Genomic DNA, 23,297 nt, shown 5'->3' with positions numbered 1-23,297 from the left:
CCGACCTACCTACCCCATTGTTTTGTGGCGATACTAGCAGCCGACCTACCTATCCTATTGTTTGTGGCGATACGCGCATCCGACTTACTTACACCATTGCTTGTGGCGATACTAGCAGCCGACCAACCTACCCCATTGCTTGTGGCGATACCAGCAGCCGACCAACCTACCCCATTTTTTTGTGGCGATACTTGCAGCCGACCTTCCTACCCCATTGTTTGAAGCGATACTAGCAGCCGACCTACATACCCCAATGTTTGTGGTGAAACTAGCAGCCGACTTACCGTCCCCATTGTTTATTGCAATACTAGAAGCCGACCTACATACCCATTTTTTGTGGCGATACTAGCAGCCGACCTACCTATCCTATTGTTTGTGGCGATACGCGCATCCGACCTCCCTTCCCCAATGTTTGTGTGGCGATACTAGCAGCCGACCTATCTACCCCATTTTTGTGTGGCGATACTAGCAGCCGACCTTCCTACCCCATTTTTGTCTGGCGATGCTTGCAACCGACCTACCTACCCCATTGTTTGTGGCGATACTAGCAGCCGACCTACCTACTCAACTGTTTGTTACGATTCCAGAAGCCGACCTACCTACCCATTGTTTGTGGCGATACTAGCAGCCGACTTACCTACCCAAATGTTTTGTCGATACTAACAGCCGACCTACCTACCCCAATTTTTGGCGATTCTAGCAGCCGACCTTCATACCCTTTTTGTGGCGATACTAGGAGCCGACCCTAGTATCACCTACCCCATTGTTTGTAGCGATACTAGCAGCCAACCTACCTACCCTATTGCTTGTGGTGATACTAGCAGCCGACCTACCTAACCCATTGCTTGTGGCGATTCAAACAGCCGACCTACTTACCCCATTGCTTGTGGCGACAATAGCAGCCGACCTACCTACCCCATTGCTTGTGGCGATACCAGCAGCCGACCAACCTACCCCATTGTTTTTGGCGATACTTGCAGCCGACCTACCTACCCCATTGTTTGAGGCGATAGTAGCAGCCGACCTACATACCCCAATGTGTGTGGTGAAACTAGCAGCCGACTTAACGTCCCCATTGTTTATTGCAATACTAGCAGCCGACGCACCTACCCATTTTTTGTGGCGATACTAGCAGCCGACCTACCTATCCTATTGTTTGTGGCGATACGCGCATTCGACCTACCTACCACAATGTTTGTGTGGCGATACTAGCAGCCGACCTATCTACCCCATTTTTGTGTGGCGATACTAGCAGCCAACCTTCCTACCCCATTTTTGTGTTGCGATACTTGCAGCCGACCTATCTACCTCATTGTTTGTGGCGAAACTAGCAGCCGACCTACCTAACCCATTGTTTGCGGCGATACTAGCTGCCGACCTATCTACGTAATTATGTGTTGCGATACTAGCAGCCGCCTCACCTACTCAATTGTTTGTAGCGATACAAGCAGCCGACATACTACCCCATTGTTTGTGGCGATGCTAGCAGCCGACCTACCTACTCCATTGTTTGTGGCGACACTAGCAGCCGACGAACTTACTCCATTGTTTGTGGCGATACTAGCAGCCGACCTATCTACCCCATTGTTTGTGGCGATACTAGCAGCCGACCTACCTACTCCATTAGCTGTGATGATACTAGCATCCTCCCTACCTTCCCCGTTGTTTGTGGCGATACAAGCAGCCGACCTACCTACCTCATTGTTTGTGGTGATACTAGCAGCCGACCTACCTACACCATTGTTTGTGGCGATACCAGAAGCCGACCTACCTGCCCTATTGTTTATTGCGATACTAGCAGCCGACTTACATACCCAATTGTTTATGGCGAAACTAGCAGCCACCTCACCTTCCCAATTGTTTGTAGCGATACATGCAGCCGACATACTACTCGATTGTTTGTGGCGATGCTAGCAGCCGACCTACCTACTCCATTGTTTGTGGCGACACTAGCAGCCGACCAACTTACTCCATTGTTTGTGGCGATACTAGCAGCCGACCTATCTACCCCATTGTTTGTGGCGATACTAACAGCCGACCTACCTACTCCATTAGCTGTGATGATACTAGCATCCTCCCTACCTTCCCCGTTGTTTGTGGCGATACAAGCAGCCGACCTACCTACCTCATTGTTTGTTGCGATACTAGCAGCCGACCTCCTACACCATTGTTTGTGGCGATACCAGAAGCCGACCTACCTACCCTATTGTTTATTGCGATACTAGCAGCCGACTTACATACCCAATTGTTTATGGCGATACTAGTTGTTTTTCGAACTTACCATATCGAGTTACGACTTCTCGATACGATAGAAGAATACAAGAGCGAGATCCGAGCCCTCAAGAGATCAAAGCTGTTTAAAAAAATGTAATTTCAATTTGTTCTAAGAGAAACTTTTAGACTCTCGTTAAAGTGTAAAATAGTGTACATAATTGAAATACAATAGAGCTATATAACGCGTTTCGTTGAAAATTGTATATACATGAAGTAAGATAATGCTCTAGAACATTGGCACCATTATGGAAGTTGGAAAAAAATATGACCATTTTATAAATTGATCAGTTTTTAGGTTGAAGCTCATTTATGATCGTTAAGGTGAAGTTGTTGTCGTGTATGCTTTTGATAATGAGATCAAAGATATCAAGATTACTCCTTAAGATTGTACAAAAAGAGCTACAATATGTACGTTTAAACAAAGTTTTAGTTATAGAAAAATATCGCCTGGATTTTCGTATTTAACATTAACGATCGAATACTAAAAACGAGCGTTTCCTTATCCCGTTTCCTGTTTTAGTATCAACATTAAGCTGGACTACATTTGTAAGTCGATGAAACGTTCGGACGTTTATGGCGATTATCGTTATTAAACAAAAGAACTTCGTGATTAGGTGGATGTCTCAAGAGTAACATGTCCACGGTATATAACATTTATATCATCGTACACTAGAATGGTGTTTTAAGACCACAGATAAGTCTGTTAGTAGGTAGTATGTCAAATTGCATTATATTTAAGACTGCACCACTGTTGCGATACGAATTCACACAATCAAATCGACTATTACAAGTTCTCATAACATGCTAGCATGCTATTCTATATTTATTATCACTGACAAGTTCAACAATAACCCATTAAATTGGAACCGAAAAAATAATAAGAAGCAATTACATTCTAGTATTATCTAATATATAATTATGTTTTCTATGTATCTTGCTAAGCAATAAAATAAGTATTGAGTATTCATTATTAGATATATATATATTTTGTCACAATCAATTAGTTAAACAAGTGAAACAACTCATCGGTCTCATCGGTTACACTGAAGCTGATTACGATTAAAGAAATAAAAAAGCCGTTAATGGATATCTGAAGTTTCTCATTTCAGACGGCCAGTTCAATCAATTCGCTTTTGATAATATGCATAAAAATAGAATACTTGTTATAAAATACCAAAATAAAGCAAAAACAGATGTGTGAAGCACACGTGGTTAGCGTGTGGCTATGATATTAATTAGTGAAATTATCATTTTGATTGATAGATAATCATATTATAAGCAAAAATAAACTTTTCTGAAAAAAATATTCACTATCAAATATATATATAACAAGGTATCCAACTCAAAATCACCCAAAAACGGTGTGCATCGCTTTGAACAGCCATAACTTCATCAATTGTGCAGCAATTTTCACGATCTCGGTCTTATTCAACGCAGAAATGAATTTCCTTTCTGGAAATGTACATGTCTTGCAATATTTTTACAAATGCTGGGTCAACTTTTAAGAAATAACACGATACACAACTCGTATGACCTACTTAACATCGATCAGACAGGTTAAATGAATGAAATCTTTACGGAGAAAAGGGCATTTTCCCTGCAAAGTTCACGGACCTCGATACCATAATTCAGTAAAACGAATGAAACAAAACATTCTTACCGTGCTTGTCGTTGCATTTGCATCAAAACTAACTGTCCAGCGCCGTTTGAAACCTTTGTTTACATACATTTCAACTAACCGACATTTTAAACACACGAGTGATTTCATTGGTCCAATGCGAAGGTGTGTCTTTACAACTGAAGATTTCATTCATTAATTCTGACTGATCGGTGTCAAGTAGGTTACGCGAGTTGTGTATCGTGTTATTTCTTAAAAGTTGACCCAGTATTTGTAGAAATATAACAAGATATATTCATTTCTGCGTTGAATAAGACCAAGATCGTGAAAATCGCAGAACAATTGATGAAGTTATGGCTGTTCAAAGCGATGCATCTCGTTTTCGGGTGATTTTGAGTTGGATGCCTTGTTATATATATATTTGATAGTGATTTTTTTTCCAGAAAAGTTGATTGTTCGTTGTAATATGATTATTTATTATTCAAAATGATGTTTTCACTATGATTAATATCATAGCCACACGCTAACCACCTGTGGTGTGAAGTCAAGCGTTAATATTTGCAGCCAATGGCCTATCTTGTGCGCTCATGAACAATAAGCTGATGTTGGCTTTGTATCAGAAAACATGCTAGCAAACTATTCTATATGGTATCACTAAGATTTCAATAATCATCTATTATAATCCGTACCAAATAAACGAATAGCAGTGAAATTCGAATATTATCTCGCTAATATGATTTTTTTTAACCTCATGTGAACCATACTTAAAAATTGAATATTCGTTATTACAGAGATATATTTGTAACAATATAATAAGTTATATTATTCATAGGTTGTGAAAGTAACTGAGGCTGTATGAGAAAACAAAACGTTAATGGATTTCTGAAATTGCGCATTTGAGAAAGCGAGTTCACTCTGATTAATTTGCTTTCGTTAATATGCCTTGAAATAGAATGTATGTTTTTGAATAGAATAATACAGTAAGTTGATAAAAGATCTGTGAAGTCGGTTGTTAATATTCGCAGTCAATGTCCCTCTTGGGCGCTCGTGAACAATGAGCTATTTTTGAGTTTATATCGGTCATATAGTTATTCTTGTATTAATTCTAGGATGACGGCAAATGCCCAACAAATCTGGTTTGAACAAGTACCGCTTTACTAAGCTACTTACGCAATTCGTAGACTTACGCGCATATTTTTAATTCAGTCTAGTTCCTTCAAAATCTTGCTACATTAAAATTTAGATTGTTTGAAATGAAATTCATAATATGATGTTACATTCTACGTAAAAATTAGTTTGCCTTAATCTGAAATAAATGAAATTCAGTTATTTTAAAATATGTGCGTAGGTCTAAGACTTGAGTAAGTTGCTTAGTAAAACGGTTCCCGTCTTAAACAAGCGTACATTTAAATACGTGTTAGACGTATACGATTATAATTCATATTCAGAATGTACTTAAGGTCTCAACGTTGTTTATCACCACTTTTCAAATAACATCTCGCATAAAATACGTACAAACGTAATAAAAAAAGGTTTTAAATGTATCGAACATAAAATCGTTGACGTTTTGTGGACGGTGGATACATTTTAGTTGACCCTTCTTAAAAGGTACATATCCGACAAAATAACCAACACCCGCCGTGCAGAAAACTTGCAAAATAATCTGAAAACAATATACACGAACTGTCAGAAAACTACAACAAAACGTGTACCACATATTACCCATGTTAGAGAACGCAAATATCCAAGTAATTATTTCCCTAAAAGTACATGTTTAGTTTTTATTGGCAATCAGGGGCCCCAACTCAAGTCAATGTAATTGTCAATGATACACAGTACTCTATTATACACAACAAGTGCAAGTTAAGTCAAGATTTATTTGAATTTATGTTTCTATGACATCAACAACCACCGTTTTGACCCTTTATGGATGGCAAATACATTTTGCGGGTAGCCTTCTTAGACACTTAGCAACATACAAAATAACCATCACCTTTGTGCAGCCAGCCTGCAAGATATTAGGTAAAACACAACAAAACAAGCTCCACACATTACCTATGGTTATGGATTTAAAGGCCTTATAAGTAAGCATCCTTAAAGTTTGGAAATAAATTGATCCAATTTAGAAGGATGGGAGAGTCCACTAGGATTAAATGGGTTAAAACAACACTATCAAGATCAACATTTCTCAAAAAGTCCTATTGAAGGAGATGGGGATTGTACAGTAATTTACTGAGTTGTTGACAATTTAATTTCAAATTGATATTATAAATTCAGAAGTATAAATTAACGAAAAATTATTGAGTAATACAACTTCAATAATTGCTTAGTGTTTGATTTTCATTTGAAAATTATTTTATGAACACAAATATTTTTGAATACACTTGTCCAGCCGTAAGCATAAATGTTCCAATAAATTACAAATTCTTTAATCTGAACTGAACTGTTTTGCACATAATTAAGCTTGCGTTATATATGATGCACCAGACCACCAAACCACCAGGACGACTGTATAAAACATGCATATTTATATGCAATAACATCTACAACTAAAAATGTTGAATGATAAAACTCAAACGGTTATGAGAGTATTTGCAGTCACATTACATGCATGCCAAACTAAAGAAGAACTGTTATTTAAACCCGACCTTCCAGAATGACTAGTTTTCAATGTATAACGTTAGAAAGTGCATGGCGGCAACTTCAGTGTAAGATAATGGTAGACAGTATAGCGCCTAGCTATGATATAGAGTACGAATGAATGCACTGGTGCAATCCATGTTTATGGTCTTAATTGAAGACTTTATCAAAGGTAAAGGACTATTAGTACGTCAAAGGACGGGGCAATGATCCTGAAGCCAGCGCTATTTGTATTCTGATCAGCTTATTCCTAACGTTATCTTCATACGAGCGATGTCGGTGCGCTGATAAGTCGGATTATTTTTGCTCTCAGCTTGTAAGGAACTGGCAGCCAATCGTAAAAAGAGCAGTTCCATATTTTTAGCACATTAAAACATATTGTTTTGAATCGTTAATTATGGCATCGTATACGCAATGGGTTAACTTATTTGACACCAACGTGTAAGGAATGATACATGGTCACCCTGGCACCGTAGGGTCGTCCACGGTAATAAGCATATGAGTAGCGAAATTGAAACAAGAAATATCTTTAAAAAAGATATACGGCGTTGATTGTGGTCGATGTTTATGAACGATCAAAAGTTATCTCTATGAGATAAAAAGTAGCGGATGCCTTTTTTCTGCGCAGTTGTTAGCTACATCATAAGCAAATCAATTACGGGGTGTTGCGCCAGATTTCGTGGCTTATTTTGCTTTATGTGATATTATTACTCAGATATCTATATTTACAGAATAGAAAAACACAAGAAACATGAAAATAAACGAGTACATATAGGTCAGCCGGCAATACTCGAATCTTATTTAATTGCATAATTATAGTATAGCGAATTATTGTGGTCATGCTTAATAAACTGGTCTAAATGGATAAATATTTCTAATTAATTTTATCAAAATTGGTCCTTATCATGCAAATTTTGAAACCATATTAAAAATCGATGATTGACATACCACAATAATATCGCCGAATATCTTTATTTAGTATCTTTCTGATCAAAACAGACTTCAAGTGCACAAAGTTTACGAGACGGCGTTTATATAAAGATTTCTGCAACTGACCGCAAACTGACCTTGATACCTTGCGGATTGGAATGCAATGCATTACAGTCACTACGTTATTGTCAGTAAGACACAATGATCGCAACCCCTTTTGCGAACTCCGGTGATGAACTGTATATAAACTCTGACTTTCACAAAATGACCGCGTATTGACCCGAAACCTCGCGGGTTGAAATGCAATGCAAGTAAGTACTAAATATGACAACATAGCTTTTAGTTAAACGCTTTTGCGCTGGTAATTCTCTGAAAATAAAAGGTGAACGCACAAACTGTATTTATGTCGAAAATTGATTGTAAAACTGTTCTATCTATTGGGCCTTTTCATTAGAGATAAAATTGTTTCATGCAGTAAAACAGTGTTACAAAGACGCGGATATGTTTCCAATGTTCTGGTGTTATACTCAAATCAGCCAATGGAATAAATGAAGTGTATTCATTCGTACCTAGCAGCGGGAAATTTTATTTGAGTATTATTGGACACTTACAAAGGTCAAGTCAGGGTGAAAAGCTGGCTTATTCAGCTTACGCCGAAAAAAACGTTCTTGCTCTGATCACCTCATTATGCACCCGTGTGACTTGTTTCTGACCCTAAGACGCGGGCGCTGGTTGGCTGTCACGCTGTGTGATGCACATATGAATGGCTTGTTTGGAATCGCCCAGCCACTTGAGTTGATTATGCATGATATAGCTCCGACCTTCAGTACAGAATTCGTTCAGGCGTTCATTGGGCAAGACCTTCAGTACAGAATTCGTTCAGGCGTTCATTGGTTGCCCCTATGCGTAATTTGCACGCGAAATTAAAGTTTGGATCATCGCACCGATACCATGATGCTTGCATGTTTGACTTATGTGGATTACACATGAACGACCATTATTAATGCAGACATGATCGTGTTAACGCAAGTGTATGTTTTATCGTTGAATCCGACAGGCGTTTGCTTAGAAAGATAGCTGATTTTCAGTCAAGGGTTGGGTTCGAAACATCATTTATTTTTCAATTTCTTGGACATTTAAAATTATGCAAGCAGATATGCGAAGCGGTCGATGCTAGTTTTTATGTTAATTGTATTGTTTATCGCAATATCTCTGCGTAGCGGACGTTATGCGTTTACTTATTGAGTACACGTACTTAAAATATGTGGTTTCACAATTATGGCGAAATTGACTGTCATAACTGTCACAACAAAACCATTACCAGTCATTTATTTACTTTAGTCTGACGTCAAGCAATCTATGGCCGAAAACTAATTGAGACAGTTTACAACATTTAGCGGTCTTATTGTTTATCACATATATTTGAACGTTATTTTGAAAATGTCATACGATCTGTTTGTTGTTGTTCGAAATTAAATTCTACACTTGCTGTATAAAATAAAAAATCCTGATTCTTGATTGAAAACAAATGAGTTAACTCGAGTGAGCTTTTGAACAGAATGACACATTATTCCAAGAGGAATTTAGGAATAAAAAGACACAATAAAAACATTACATTAATAATACTCGAAATGCTAGTTTTTGATAAAATCCATGGCATCGGTATCATAAAAAGCATGTTATAGCGTAAACTCTAAGCATGTTATAGCGTAAACTCTAAGCATGTTATAGCGTAAACTCTATCCCCCTCCCCCCCCCCACACACAAACGCGGTACCCTAATCCCCGCAACCGAACTTCATGACCCCAGTTCGGTGTAGGGATGGTATATATTTATACATCGTTCTATATCAATAATTAAAAGAACATAGCATTTGAAAAAACAACACAGGTATATTGATAATATATTTTACACAAACTAATGGGTGTCATCATATGGGGTGGTTGTTTAGGATCCCTAAGTGGGCTCGGGGGATTTTATTTTAGATTCGTTTAATGAGACCGCAGCCTGTTGTTAGAACATATTTTATTTATGTATCTTGAATAAGCCTGTGTAACCATATGAGATTTTGGTGGCTATCATAGTTATTAAGCTACTTATGTAAGTAAAGTAGTGTACCTTTGTTAGCTTATCTCTGCCTGTTGGTGGATGATCGTTGCGATATCGTGCTGGCGTGTTAGGTCGCCAACACGCATACATAACAGAACGACTAATACAGTACAATCGTTATTATTCGTGTGGCATACAGTACATTTCCTTGATTTGTCGATAAGTCGCTTTAACGCCGCCTATTATATAATTTCAAGATTTTCCATGTTATCGATAATGCTTAACAATTAAAAAAAATGTTTTAAAGAACATTACCTTTTCACAGTTCGCTTTGGATCCATGTACAAAACATTAATAACAAGAACATTCGTTGAATTGACATCCCCCGCCAATATGCTTCTGGACACAAAAGTGTTATATTTGACACTCAAGAAAGCATTTTTTTTCAAGATACAAAGGGCCATAACTCCGTTATTAACAGATGGTGTACAATGCCATTTGGCGTACATCATCTTCTTATCCATATGTATACTCTTATCCTGTCACATGCCTTTAAATCAGCCCGATAACCAGGTAACCTAATATCCCAAATGATGTAGCTAGATGACCACGTGACCTCGAATATCCGTCAGTTGCTATCCGCGCATGCGCATGCATTTACTATTTTCTATTAATAAAATATACTTTTTTTTATTCATAAAATAACAAATACATGTAAAGAACTGTTTGTTTAAACATTATTATTTAAACAGCATAATTTCGTCTTTGTGTATTGAATTAATAACGAGTAACTCGATTTCTGTGTGTCTTAACAAGATGGAAGCTAGCCTAAGCGCTTTGCCTGACGTGACGTCACCATGTTTTTTTTCGCGCTTGATGTTTACCATATTAAATATTTAAACACAAAATACTCCAAAACTTGATATTTTAGAAACATTTCAACGAATGTTGTAAATGTGACAGGATAAATAGAATAATAGGTTGGTGACCCGATAAATTCCTCCGACGAGCCAGATAACCATTCTCCATCCACGTCACCAACCTGTTATTCTCTATATACCAAGTTTCAATGAAATCCGCCAAAACACTTCCAAGATATGGCTCCGGTCGGAAAGACGTCCGGACGGAAAGACGGACGGACGGACAACGCCAAAACAAAATCCCTCCACCTATGGCGGGGATAATAATGATTTACTTGACATAATGATACTGTTATTTTGAAGATCGAAGACAAAACATGCAATACAAGATGATTGCGCATGTTTAAGTTATTTTCTAGTAAATTGGCTAGTGATACGCAGTGGACATCTGCTCGTGCCTCCCTACCCACCGTGATTGATCGCGGACTCGTATAACAAACACATATGTAAAGGACCGACGCTTATTGAAAAAAGCACACGAAATTTTATGTCGACGACGGTATTACCACTTAAACGACAAAAGATTGCCAAAACGACAATTATGATTTGATTCTTCTTTTAAAGGTGTATGTACATGTCGATCTGACGTGTTGGCGTTTAAAAGGGCCTTTTCACAGATTTTGGCTTATTTTGAAGTTTGTCATTAGATGCTTTATATTGATAAATGTAAACATTGGATTTTAAAAGCTCCAGTAAAAAATCAAGAATAAAATTAAAAAAAGGAAAAAAAAGTAGCCGGTACCAGGGCTCAAACCATTGACCCCCGGAGTCCTGGAGTTGGTCTGAAGTAAAAACGCGTTAGCCCTCTCAAAGACCTATAGATCTATAGGTCTTTGGCCCTCTCGGCTATTCGGCCGGGTGTACATAGTGTAAGTATTTTATACTTTATATAAGCAATCTTCGTAGTTTCGTAAATTAAAACGACAACAATAGAACTCTCTAAATTATTCAATCGTTTCGCGTTGCAACGCTTTATAATTTTTAGGTTTTCAAATCGTCAAAAGATACATATAATGGCTATATTGGACTATGGTAAATGTTCAGTAATACTGTTTCCTCACAAATATCATAACTAAAACAAATATTTGCGAATCTGATACAACTATTTTCAATTTTGTCAATTTACCAATCCGTGAAAAGATCCCTTTAAGCGAGAACCCGCCGACTCGTCAGAACGATACGTAACAGAAAACAGACATCATAATTATGTACCAGAATGTGAGTAACTCCTGTACTTTACATTTAACTGACACTGATTGGTTAATGCATCCACAGGTCTGTTCTGTCAGACGACTCACTGCGAACTGTCGCCTTGCCTAAACGGGACATGTAGTCATGACGACGCAGGATTCACGTGCACGTGTTTCCCGGGCTACGGAGGCAAGCGTTGCCAAATGGACCTTGCTGTATGCGGCAGAAAGTTCTGTTCCGGTCGAGGACAGTGTAATATATCCACAAACGATACGATCTCGTGTCTGTGTGCAATAGAGTATAAAGGTATGCTACTGATCGTTAAAGATTTGTAAATAAAACATTTTTTTACCAAAAACTTCATTGAAGTTAGAGAGGTTGTTTCATGTGAGTCACTCTTTTGTCGGTGGGTTAGTCCACGAAGCATTTTATTAGTTTTGGGAGCGAAACATTTTCGCATTTCTTAATATATTACATTAAAACTTGAAAGGATTTCCCCTTTAAAGAGTAGGACAACATGTATATTGCTTTGCACAAAGCCGTAGGTCGGACAGTCCGTTACTATGAAACGCCATTACTGACTTCATATGACTGTTGTCGTTGTTTGCAGTACATTAATCATTATTTTCAGTGGAATATACATTATGCTTTGTTCAATTTTCTTTACGTTCGGTGCATTCGTCATTGTGTGCAGTAGTTAAAGCATTACGCGAAGTAGTAACAACATAATGTTCTGTCCGAACTTCTTGACGTTCTGTACATTCAACATTATGTGTAGTCGTTTTATCATTATGCGCTGTGCAAACGTCTTTACGTTCGGTACATTCGTCATTACATGCAGCAGTTACATCATTATGTGCAGTAGTAACAACATTACGTGCTGTGCAAACTTCTTTCCGTTCGGTTCATTCGTCATGACTCATTATGTGTAGTAGTTTAATCATTATGCGCTGTGCAAACGTCTTTACGTTCGGTATATTCGTCATTACGTGCAGCAGTTACATCATTAAGTGCAGTAGTAACAACATTACGTGCTGTGCAAACTTCTTTGCACAGCGCATAATGATAAAACTACTACACATAATGACGAATGTACCGAATGGAAAGAAGTTTGCACAGCACGTTATTTTGTTACTACTGCACATAATGATGTAACTGCTGCACGTAATGACGAATGTACCGAACGTAAAGACGTTTGCACAGCGCATAATGATAAAACTAGTACACAAAATGACGAATGTACCGAACATAAAGACGTTTGCACAGCGCATAATGATAAAACTACTACACATAATGACGAATGTACCGAACGGAAAGAAGTTTGCACAGCACGTAATGTTGTTACAACTGCACATAATGATGTAACTGCTGCACGTAATGACGAATGTACCGAACGTAAAGACGTTTGCACAGCGCATAATGATACAACTACTACACATAATGTTGAATGTACTGAACGTTAAGAAGTTTGCACAGCACGTAATGTTGTTACTAATGCACATAATGATGCAAATGCTGCACGTAAAGACGTTTGCACAGCGCATAATGATAAAACTACTACACATAATGACGAATGTACCGAACGTAAAGAAGTTTACACAGCACGTAATGTTGTTACTACTGCACATAATGATGTAACTGCTGCACGTAATGACGAATGTACCGAACGTAAAGACGTTTTCACAGCGCATAATGATAAAACTACTACACATAATGTTGAATGTACAGAACGTCAAGAAGTTTGGACAGAACATAATGTTGTTACTACTTCGCGTAATGCTTTAACTACTGCACACAATGACGAATGTACCGAACGTAAAGAAAATTGCACAAAGCATAATGTATATTCCACTGAAAATGATGATTAATGTACTGCAAGCAACGACAACAGTCATGTGAAGTCAGTAATGGCGTTCCATAATATGAAGTCAGTAATGGCGTTCCATACGTTGCCGTATGGTTCGTAGAACCTAACGTTTCCTCGCAATATCTACAGATGACTTCAATGCTCATGACAAGTGAGATGCTGGTATGCTTAGAAGAAAAGAAAGACGCCTATTGATCATGTGATTTCCCAGTCAAATGTTTGGGAAAATGTGTTTGTTACTTGACATTTGTTCCGTAAAAATATTAAGCGAACGCTTTGCCCTAAAATAATCAAAATTGGTAGCATGGTTACTTGGGTGTAAAGAAAAGGTTTCAACAAACTTTAAGTTCAACATGTTAACGTTCAAGGTCAAAGGCTTTATAACACGAACATCGTTCCTTTTCGATATCTAAAGAACTATTCGACCTACCACCATCTACGTGTGCGTGTTGGGTACCCGGGAGGAATGTAAGTGGCCTATCATATGAGTCGCGTTCTGACAAAACTGGGCATAATGCATGTGCGTAAAGTGTCGTCCCATATTAGCCTGTGCAGTCCGCACAGGCTAATCAGGGACGACACTTTCCGCCAAAATTGGATTTTTGCTAAGAAGACACTTCATTTAAACGAAAAATGTCATAAAAGCGGAAAGTGTCGTCCCTGATTAGCCTATGCGGACTGCACTGGCTAATCTGGGACGACATTTTACGCACATGCATCAAGCCCAGTTTTCTCAGAACGCGACACATATCAAAGGCAAATGTAACAGGAGCTTATATTTTTAAACTGTTCTATCAAGATAGCATTTTTGTCTGGTGGAAATCAACTGAACACCAAAAAAACCCTGATAAACCTAAAGGTCAACCAGTCGGATGTCAAGGTCAGGAAGGTAATCATGGCATCAGTTTCCACATAGCATCGGGATAACGCTTAAACTTGGAATAAGATACATTTGAATCATGCTCTGCGAAAAGGGGGTTTAATGCATGTGCGTAAAGTGTCGTCCCAAATAAACCTGTACAGTCCGCAAATGCAAATCAGGGACGTCACTTTCCTTCTTAACTTGATTTTTGCTAAACCAATAATTTCTTTAAACGAAAAAAATATCATAAAAGCGGAAAGTGAAGTTCCTGAAGAGCCTGTGCGGAATTCACAGGCTAATCTGGAACGACACTTAACATACATGCTTTAAATCCCCTTTGCACAGAGTAAGCTCCTTTCTATACTGGTCCTGGGGAAAAGAGAGGCCAATCCGATATTAAGGCCAATGTTAAACGGGCGCATGATTCAATGATATTGTGTGCGTGTTTTTTATATATACATTTCACACACGTAACCCTTATCTGTAAATAGTTGTCAGGTATGAATTATAATAAGGTATACAAGCATCACGTGTTCATATGCGAATAAATGTAATTTATTTTAACCTTTTCTTCCTGAAAGAAAAGACTGGGTATTGCTGTTTGACAACAAATTAATTAGAACAAAACAGACAATGGGTCTTTCTTTATAAAAAAAATGTGTGTGCTTTCATAAAGAACGAAAGCATCATTTTGAGTACACATTAATTTCTTATTATTTACTTAACAAAGGATCTTACTAGATGTTAATTATTTTTTGATAGACAAGTTAGGTTCAATGATATCAGAATAGTGACAACGGACATTAATTTGATGACATCAGCAATGCGATTAACAACCATAGAGTGCATTTACCTTTTATATTCTGATCTAAAATTCTCTCAGACAGTACGCAATAATTCAATGTTTCACGAGTTGTCTTTGTAAATCTACAAGACCCGTTCTTAGACAAAATTACGTAGTATGTGTATAAATGCTTAACATAACCACATAAGGTAGATCACTGTAGTGGTTAACATAAACATGCATAGGAGACACGTCGTTTGGAGATCATTTATTCCTAGCGTATAGAAAAAAGGCCTTGGCAAAGAGCGTAGACCCAGATGAGATGCCGCATGATGCGGCGTCTCATCAGGGTCTGCGCTGTTTGCTTAAAGGAATTTCTGTAATTAAATATTATAAATAATGAAATAAGTATACTTGACATCCCTAATTTTGGAAATAAATTGATCCAATTTATAAGGATGGGAGAGTCCAGTAGGCATAAATGGGTTAAACTAGTTCCTTTATTGATTTATGTTTTGTAAACAGACTTGTTACATATTTAATGGTATCTAGCATATATCATGCATTCCCCAACCCCCATATTTAACACTATTTAGTCTTCACCATGGTTGTCCCAGATTTTTTACTTTTATCAAGCATATGCAACGTTTTCCAAAATATTAATTTACATCTAATCTTAACCATATAACCCCAAACATTTACGGATATCTAACCGTAACTTTGTCGTCTGCCAGGCGAAACGTGCATGGAGTTGGTGCAGTACGTGACTAGCAAGACGGAGGAGACGATTGGTCAGAAGCTCCTAAAGGAGCCTATCTGGATTGGGCTGATCGTAATCATAAACCTTATCCTCTTCTTCGTCGTCGCTTGCATCGTGCGCCGGAAGTGCGGTACCCGCATCCTTGAGATACTCCCCAGCTGGAAGTCTCCGGTGTCATCGCCCAAAGGTCAGTGTCGGCTTTGGCGGGCAAGTTTTCAGAGGAGTCCGTATTAGTTACTCAATGGATAGTGTATTTCCATTGAAATATTTGCGAACACAGTTATTTTGTGTATAAATGAATTCCTTTAAATGAGTATTGTGTGCTACAATCTGCTTGTGTTTTTTAAACGTTGGACTATAGTTTAAATAATCACAGAAAAATTACGTCAAATGTATTTAATATTTACGCCGACAAGTTTTAAGCTTGTTTATTTTTATACCAGGTCTCAGTTAATTAACCCATTTATGCCTAGTGGACTCTCCCATCCCTCTAAATTGGATCAATTTATTTCCAAAATTAGAGATGTCTAGTATATTTATTTATAAATTTAGAATATTTCTTACAGAAATTCCTCTAAGCAAACATCGCAGACCCTGATGAGACGCCGCATCATGCGGCGTCTCATCTGGGTCTACGCTGTTTGCCAATGCCTTTTTTCTAGACGCTATAGGCATACATGGGTTAAGTACGTTTCTGTGGTGTATTATTGTTGAGCAGTATGGCGAATATAACTTGCTTAACAAGAACACATTTATTACGAAAAACAGCTCCTCAAAAATAGTAAAAACTAAATCAATAAACATGATATTGAACAAACAACTTAAATACGTATGTACATGGAAGTTGTATTACCGCCGTGATATATAAGAAATATATTATTAAAGGTACAGCATTGAGAAGTAAGCTCGTGTGTGATCGGAACTTTATATATGTTTTATGTGGATTACTATTCCAGTCGAGAACTCTTCTCCGAATGCTACGGAACGGAGCGTGTCTGTTTCTATGGAAACTTCCAGACACACCGGCACACCGCTGTCAGGGCGACCCTCCGTCAGCATCATCACTGCTCATGTGCACAATATCAATGTAAGCGTTGTTGTTGTGCGTGTGCGACAGCGTCTTTTTGCTTCTTTGACACCCTCAAATCTTTGGGGAAAAATGGTGGCGGGGTTTCTTATGTCTGTCAATTAGACTAGATATGAATCGCAGTAGCAGTAGGGACCGGAGAGTTTCGGTGTTCAGTTGATCTAAAAGTTAGCAGCTAGAATTCTTTATGTCCAGCAATGCGTCGTATCCGATTTTGCTTAAAGAAGGGGAAATATTGTTAAATTTTGTAAAATCATTTATTAATATTTATTCGGTACATCTGTTTTAAGGAATTTTAGTTTCAATTTTATTTTCAAAGTTCTTCTTCAGAAGAATAACAACAACACCATTTGAGTTCAACGTTTGCAAAACTTTGGTATCAACATAGGAATAAACATATACATATGTATAGGTTGGACTACACTACTTTCAATGCCGATAGAGTCCTATTATAAAACTTGCAACTTTTGAAGCATTTTTACGCCTTTCCTATGTATCAAATTCTGCAAATATGGAATACTTTTGAAGATAACTCTGTTATTTTCCAATAATTGCAGTACAAAATTACCGACTCGAAACTTCTGAGAATGTAAAATTCGTCAAAACGAAAGCACCATCGGAAAAAGAGTGGCGCAAGTGAAATTCCGACAAAAGCCCCATTCTTCAATAAACTCACCCAAACAATCATCTTTCAAAGAAGTTCCCATTGACATGCACCAACATGTTGCAGACACACATAGCATACAGTAAATAATCACAATCAAAGCGCTGAAGGAACTTCAGTTGGTCGCTCTTTAAATGTATATAATATTTCAGTAACAAGAAATTAAGTTCGACTTTCTAAAGTAGGCAAAGCGAACGACCACTAAAATACAAACATTTAACTGTTATTGTCTACAGTGGTGAGATTTTGCTTCTAAAGGGTTTAGATTTTGCAAAAACATCATGGGCGGAAAATGGCATTAATTACAATATGTCATAAATTAATACAGGATTATTGTGATTAAAACGATGGAGCTTGTTTGTTAAGTAATAGAACAGTCATAGACAACTTGATTCAACTATATTGTAACTGAAAGGATGGGCATCTTAACAGACAGGACATTACAGAACTTTGTTAAATCAGTTGGATCAATCATGTATTAAATCAGTTGGATCAATCATGTATTATGAGAGTAAAAAAAAGAAACACATTATGAAACTATTTATAACACTTAATCAATTTATTGTAAAAGCTTTTATGAAGAAAGGTGCATTTATCAATAAAGGAAAGGGCCTTAATTGCACATTATTAATATCAATTAACTTAAAAATACAAAAATGTCTCTGACCAGAACAATATGATATCTGCATATAATTTGTAAATATAATTTAAATCGCACATTTGTATGACAGTCTTTACGTTTATGTATTCTACCACTCAGTGTTTAACTGCCAAACTGTGTTATTTAATTGGCAAAATTCGGTAGCTTATACAGTCTTTCAATTACGATTTCCATATCGACTGACCGAATACGGCAAATATTTGTGGTTCGATAATTAAAATAGTTCCGTCCGATCATGACTTTATATTATTTCGGCAGTTTTAGTTTTTTCATCTTGAAAGCAATACTGTTTTATCAACGTTTATCGATAGGCTATTATATTATCCCCGGACGATTAAATGGCCGAGTACCGAGTCAGAATGGGAAGTTTGCCGTCGATGCGAAAAGATGGTTCTATTATTAATTTAAGTATTATTTACACATTTCAAACACAATACTATCGACAATTATCAAAAACAAACTTTTTTGTTTCCTGTTGAGTTTATGAAGCAAAAATGGATTTTCGATTGTCACGACTTTTTGACGATGATGTTTCAGCATCGTCTAAGTTACTATACCATACAAACAATCTTTACAATGGCGACCTATATAAAAGACCGAGCCAGTCCGAGCCGGTCCGATTAAGATAACTCGATTTTTCTAATCGGAATACCTCGCAGCGAGGTCGGTTTACAGTCAAAACGGCCCCAGGTCAAAAAGACCCCTAGTCAAAACGACCATGTTTGATTATTTAACATGTATATCGTCTAATCAATACAATATTAAACAAAGTTCTTGACCTGGGACCGTTTTGACTAGCTTCCCAATAAATATGGCCGACATTGTACTTGACAGATTGGGTCGTTTAAAGATGAAGCAATTTTCTATCTTGAAAGAAAAAGATTTAAAAAAGTGTTATTGTTGTTCATATTAATGTGACTGGAGTTAATGATAAACGTCATTTTATGAATGGCAGTGTTGATATTTATGAAGAAAACGATTCCTGGAAATACGAATGTCAAGCAACTTGAAAATTTTGACCACTGACGCTGTCAGGAATAACGTTTACAACGCGTGTCACTTACACAATTTAATATTGTTGGTGAGCAGTAAAAGGGGATAAAGTGGATTTACGCTTGCGTGTGACTGTAGCAATGTGAACGGGTTATCGTACAGCAAAACCCATCACGTAAAGAAGAGTCTTCAACTTTTCGAGAAAAACATGCATTGTTTTGCTATCAACACAAGCTTGGAACAGGAAGGTACATGAATTATGAAATATTTTTTTAAAGGAATAACACTGTCATTGTTCATAATTGGAGTAAAGTAGATTTTGTAGGAAAAGTGAACACTGTCAGTGATTTTTACCACATAATCAGGCTAATATTTGCTTTCATTTTGGAAAAGAAAATATGCCATGTAAGGAAAAAGTTGTGTTGTAAATGCATGGAAATCAAGGACAGCATATTTAAATTTTATGACCAAGTAATGATGTTTTCCTCAAACAAACAGCAAACGTATATAATGTCCCAAATACTAAAATTACTATTCTGAAAATGATATGCCAATGACTGCTACTTGTGTGATCTCCTAAATTATGTATTATGGTTATCCAAATTAAATGCTGCATATTTATCATTATTTCAGCAATGGTCAACAACATTGGTGGACCAGGAAGCGTTAATTACTTTTTGTCAACACTGAATGTTCCAATGATAAGTTGAACTTAAAGAAAATGGAAATAAATGCAGGTAGGACCATTCATAAAGTGTCAACTATCTCCTTTGTAGCAGACAGGCTTATAAGATGCTTAATGAAGTAGGTATTTCACTGATTTATGTGATTGTTAATGTAGAACCAGTGTTTTAAGTAATAAATAAAATGTAACGTTAATAGTAAGTTTCATATCCAGTAGGGATAAGACATGTATTTGATATTATTAACATTTGGATGGAGAACGTATTCAAGTGCTTGTGTATTTGACATCTGTATATGATTGTTTTGTTGAATAACATGAAGAAAATGTTGTCAATTTATAGAAAAAAACTTTGAAAAGGCTTATTGAAGCCAAATAAATAAGAACATACCAACTATTTTTATTTTAATAAATAAAAATGGTTAAAATTATTCATACACAATTTGCAATGATGCATACTTTTCTTCCACTGAAACTATTTGAAGTTCTTATGTCTGCCTGAATAAAACTACTAGGAAATATCAACTTCAAAGGAACAATGGTGTTATCTTTTTAGTGAAATGCTGATTACCTGTGCAAGAGGAAAATGAAACCAGACAGATTATGGACTCAAATTCAACCCAGAAAAAAGCTAGGAATTTGCAGTCACTGAGAGTTCTTGTTTACAGCATGTGTGCAATGCTGCAACAACATAAATATTATAGCTGGCTCTAGACTCAACCTTATGCATCTTACAATGATCTTTGAATGCAACGGTCTCAAGAACATTTTCATAATGAATAAATCTGACGGTCAGCCCAGGGTCATCAATATCAAGCGTCTTTTGGAGACACTTATTCCATCCTGTAAAAGTTCTTAAAAAAACTACCATGAAAATCATGTACATGTATTTGTTTTGTTTGTCATAATAAGTGTAAAGTTATCACTAGTATCACTTCTCATTTATAAATTGATAAATCTATTTTCCTTTTTAAACGTGTATGATTGAATGATAAAATGTGCCTTGTTACTTAATTTTTAATGTTCTTATTTCCTTGTATAACTTTCAAGTCTTATTGATTGAAGAACGAATTTCGCGTGCTATTTCAAACTATGTTAGCAAATCTTACTGCACTGATTAGATTACATGTCACACATGATATATGGGATGAATGTATGTTAAAATGTTTATGAGTTTATTATAGGCTTTTCATTTATAATAATTTTTAACATTTAGCTCATCTTTATGCTCACATATAAAAATCTCTAATTCAGTATGGCGTTTCTGGAAACAGGGGATACCCTTGATTATAAAGCAGGAACTTTTCGTTTTCACTGGTAACTCCCATTTGTTTCTTTCTTCGTCATTCAGGCATATATCCATCCTCTTCAAAAGCATCGTCACACCATAGTCCAAATAATTAGACGTAAGCTACCCCGCTTACGTCTAAACGGCTACCGTCGTTTTCCTATAGCAAATTGAGTTCAACTTAAACTTCAGTTTTTCTCGTTAAATCTTTGCTAATGCATAAAATTATCATTAATTAGACATAAATGTGAGCGATTACCTCTTAAATGTGTAAAAATTGTGCTTTTAAACCACTTATGTACATTTTTAAAAATAAACATACACAACACACGAAGTGTGTTTGTCGTTTATAGAATTACATTGAATTATCTTGAACGAAATTATTTTTTGAATAGGTTACACATAACCAATTGTTGTTGTACAACAAACCACATCACTTTTTAGCTTTCTGTACTTTTTAATTAAATGAAACCTATATGTGTGTGTTAAAACTACCAGTTGTATCACGGAGTGTATATTGATAGGAGATGATTCGAGTATTTGACCCTTACTGAAGTAAATTCAATCTTATGCAAAAACTATTCATTCGATTTTATTGGTTTATACGTTATCTTGTTGCTTATTAATTCCTCTTTCAAAGAATATACGTTTTAGTATACTCCCGTTGCTATTAATGGATTTATAGCGAGATAAACACAAGAAATACACATTTTATGTTTTACCACCGCGCGTTTTACCGTGTTGTGGCTATCGATCTTGTACAATTAGCGTAAAGCGAAGCGCCGAGGTTATACATTTTGATGTACCCACTCACGTCTTTTGTTGAATTATAGTTTCATTTCTCGGCCGATTTTGACAAATTATATATCATTAGAAAGCTTACGTTCCGTAGTAAACAGATATATAAACATATATTAAGTGTTTCTTCTGATTTCGACAGCCCGGCGAGTTATAACTTTAACTTTTGCAAATATCATACCGTATTGGAGTTTTAGAATCTAGATTTACGGTTGACATGTTCGTACTTAATACCAATTTGTAGCGTTTATATTTGGAGTTCAGTTTTAAAAATTACATCTTGCTTAGGAGAATAGAATTCTGTATACGATAGAAAAAAAATGTTTAAAAAAACGAAAGTAATTAAGGAATGAAGGCGGAAGAAAGTAGCGCGCGTTCCTAACGCACTGAACTGATGCTACGATCTTGGCGATTATGCTTTTGTTTAGAAACCGGCCATTGAATTTCCTTTGCCATGATTATTATATTTTTGATGGAATATATTGTGGTATTTTGTTCACGAAACATATCAATAAAGCTTATTATAAATAAATCTTAACAAATTAACGATTTCAGCTCTTGTTTATAACACAGAAAGGGTGATAACTTTATGATGAAACAGCTTTTATAGCGGATCCTCTCGATTTTATTCGGCTTTGCATGCATACTTGAAATAAAATGGGTGTCAAAAACATTCATCGTTTGCTGTTAATTATCAACGAGGGACTTATGTATAATTATATGAAATGTTATTTACCTTAAATTATCAATTTATTAAAGATTCTTGAATATCACGGTCGGTGTTACGCATTTCGTATTTTGACATCAGGGCATAATGTCCAACTATTCAAAATCATATTTTTTTCACTGGGACGATGACGGCTTAGATTTAGACAGGCAGACAGATAGTTTATTCAGACTTATACAACAGTACATCGTCTTCAACTCAAATATATTAATTATTTTTAGACGAATTGTTAGGTGATTACACATATAGCAGTGATGATTCTGAGAATGTTGCCATGTTTCTTATCCGTGTAATCTAGAGTCCGTGGTTTGAGCATTTTTATCGCGGTGTTCAATAAAATATATCTCAATAATCTTGTTTATCGATAGATCTGTGGTTTTATTGCCCCTGTGTTCAGCACAAACCAATTATCTCTTTATGATCAGATACTGTGCCGACCAATACTAAATAGCACTATGGTGTCATACGCCACAGCATGGACCTATACTTGTGATCATGGAGT

General features: G+C 36.5%; 1 protein-coding gene and 1 long non-coding RNA gene across 2 annotated transcripts in view; both read left to right on the top strand.

Annotated features, from left to right (window-relative positions):
• LOC127845577 (uncharacterized) overlaps positions 1–23,297 on the top strand; it is a 48,121-nt gene that overhangs the window by 12,022 nt on the left and 12,802 nt on the right. Inside the window, exons 6-8 of the mRNA XM_052376593.1 lie at positions 11,707–11,928; positions 15,870–16,082; positions 16,852–16,982. Of these exons, the coding sequence (XP_052232553.1) occupies positions 11,707–11,928; positions 15,870–16,082; positions 16,852–16,982 (566 nt within the window). The remainder of the gene's footprint in view (positions 1–11,706; positions 11,929–15,869; positions 16,083–16,851; positions 16,983–23,297) is intronic.
• LOC127845578 (uncharacterized) lies at positions 19,263–21,600 on the top strand. Its single transcript, XR_008033272.1, has 3 exons — positions 19,263–19,548; positions 19,934–20,104; positions 20,539–21,600. It is a non-coding gene; the product is annotated as an uncharacterized LOC127845578 (long non-coding RNA).

This window comes from Dreissena polymorpha, chromosome 9 (genome assembly GCF_020536995.1).
Source record: "Dreissena polymorpha isolate Duluth1 chromosome 9, UMN_Dpol_1.0, whole genome shotgun sequence".
NCBI lineage: Eukaryota > Metazoa > Mollusca > Bivalvia > Myida > Dreissenidae > Dreissena > Dreissena polymorpha.
This window is presented reverse-complemented; position numbering and strand designations above follow the sequence as displayed.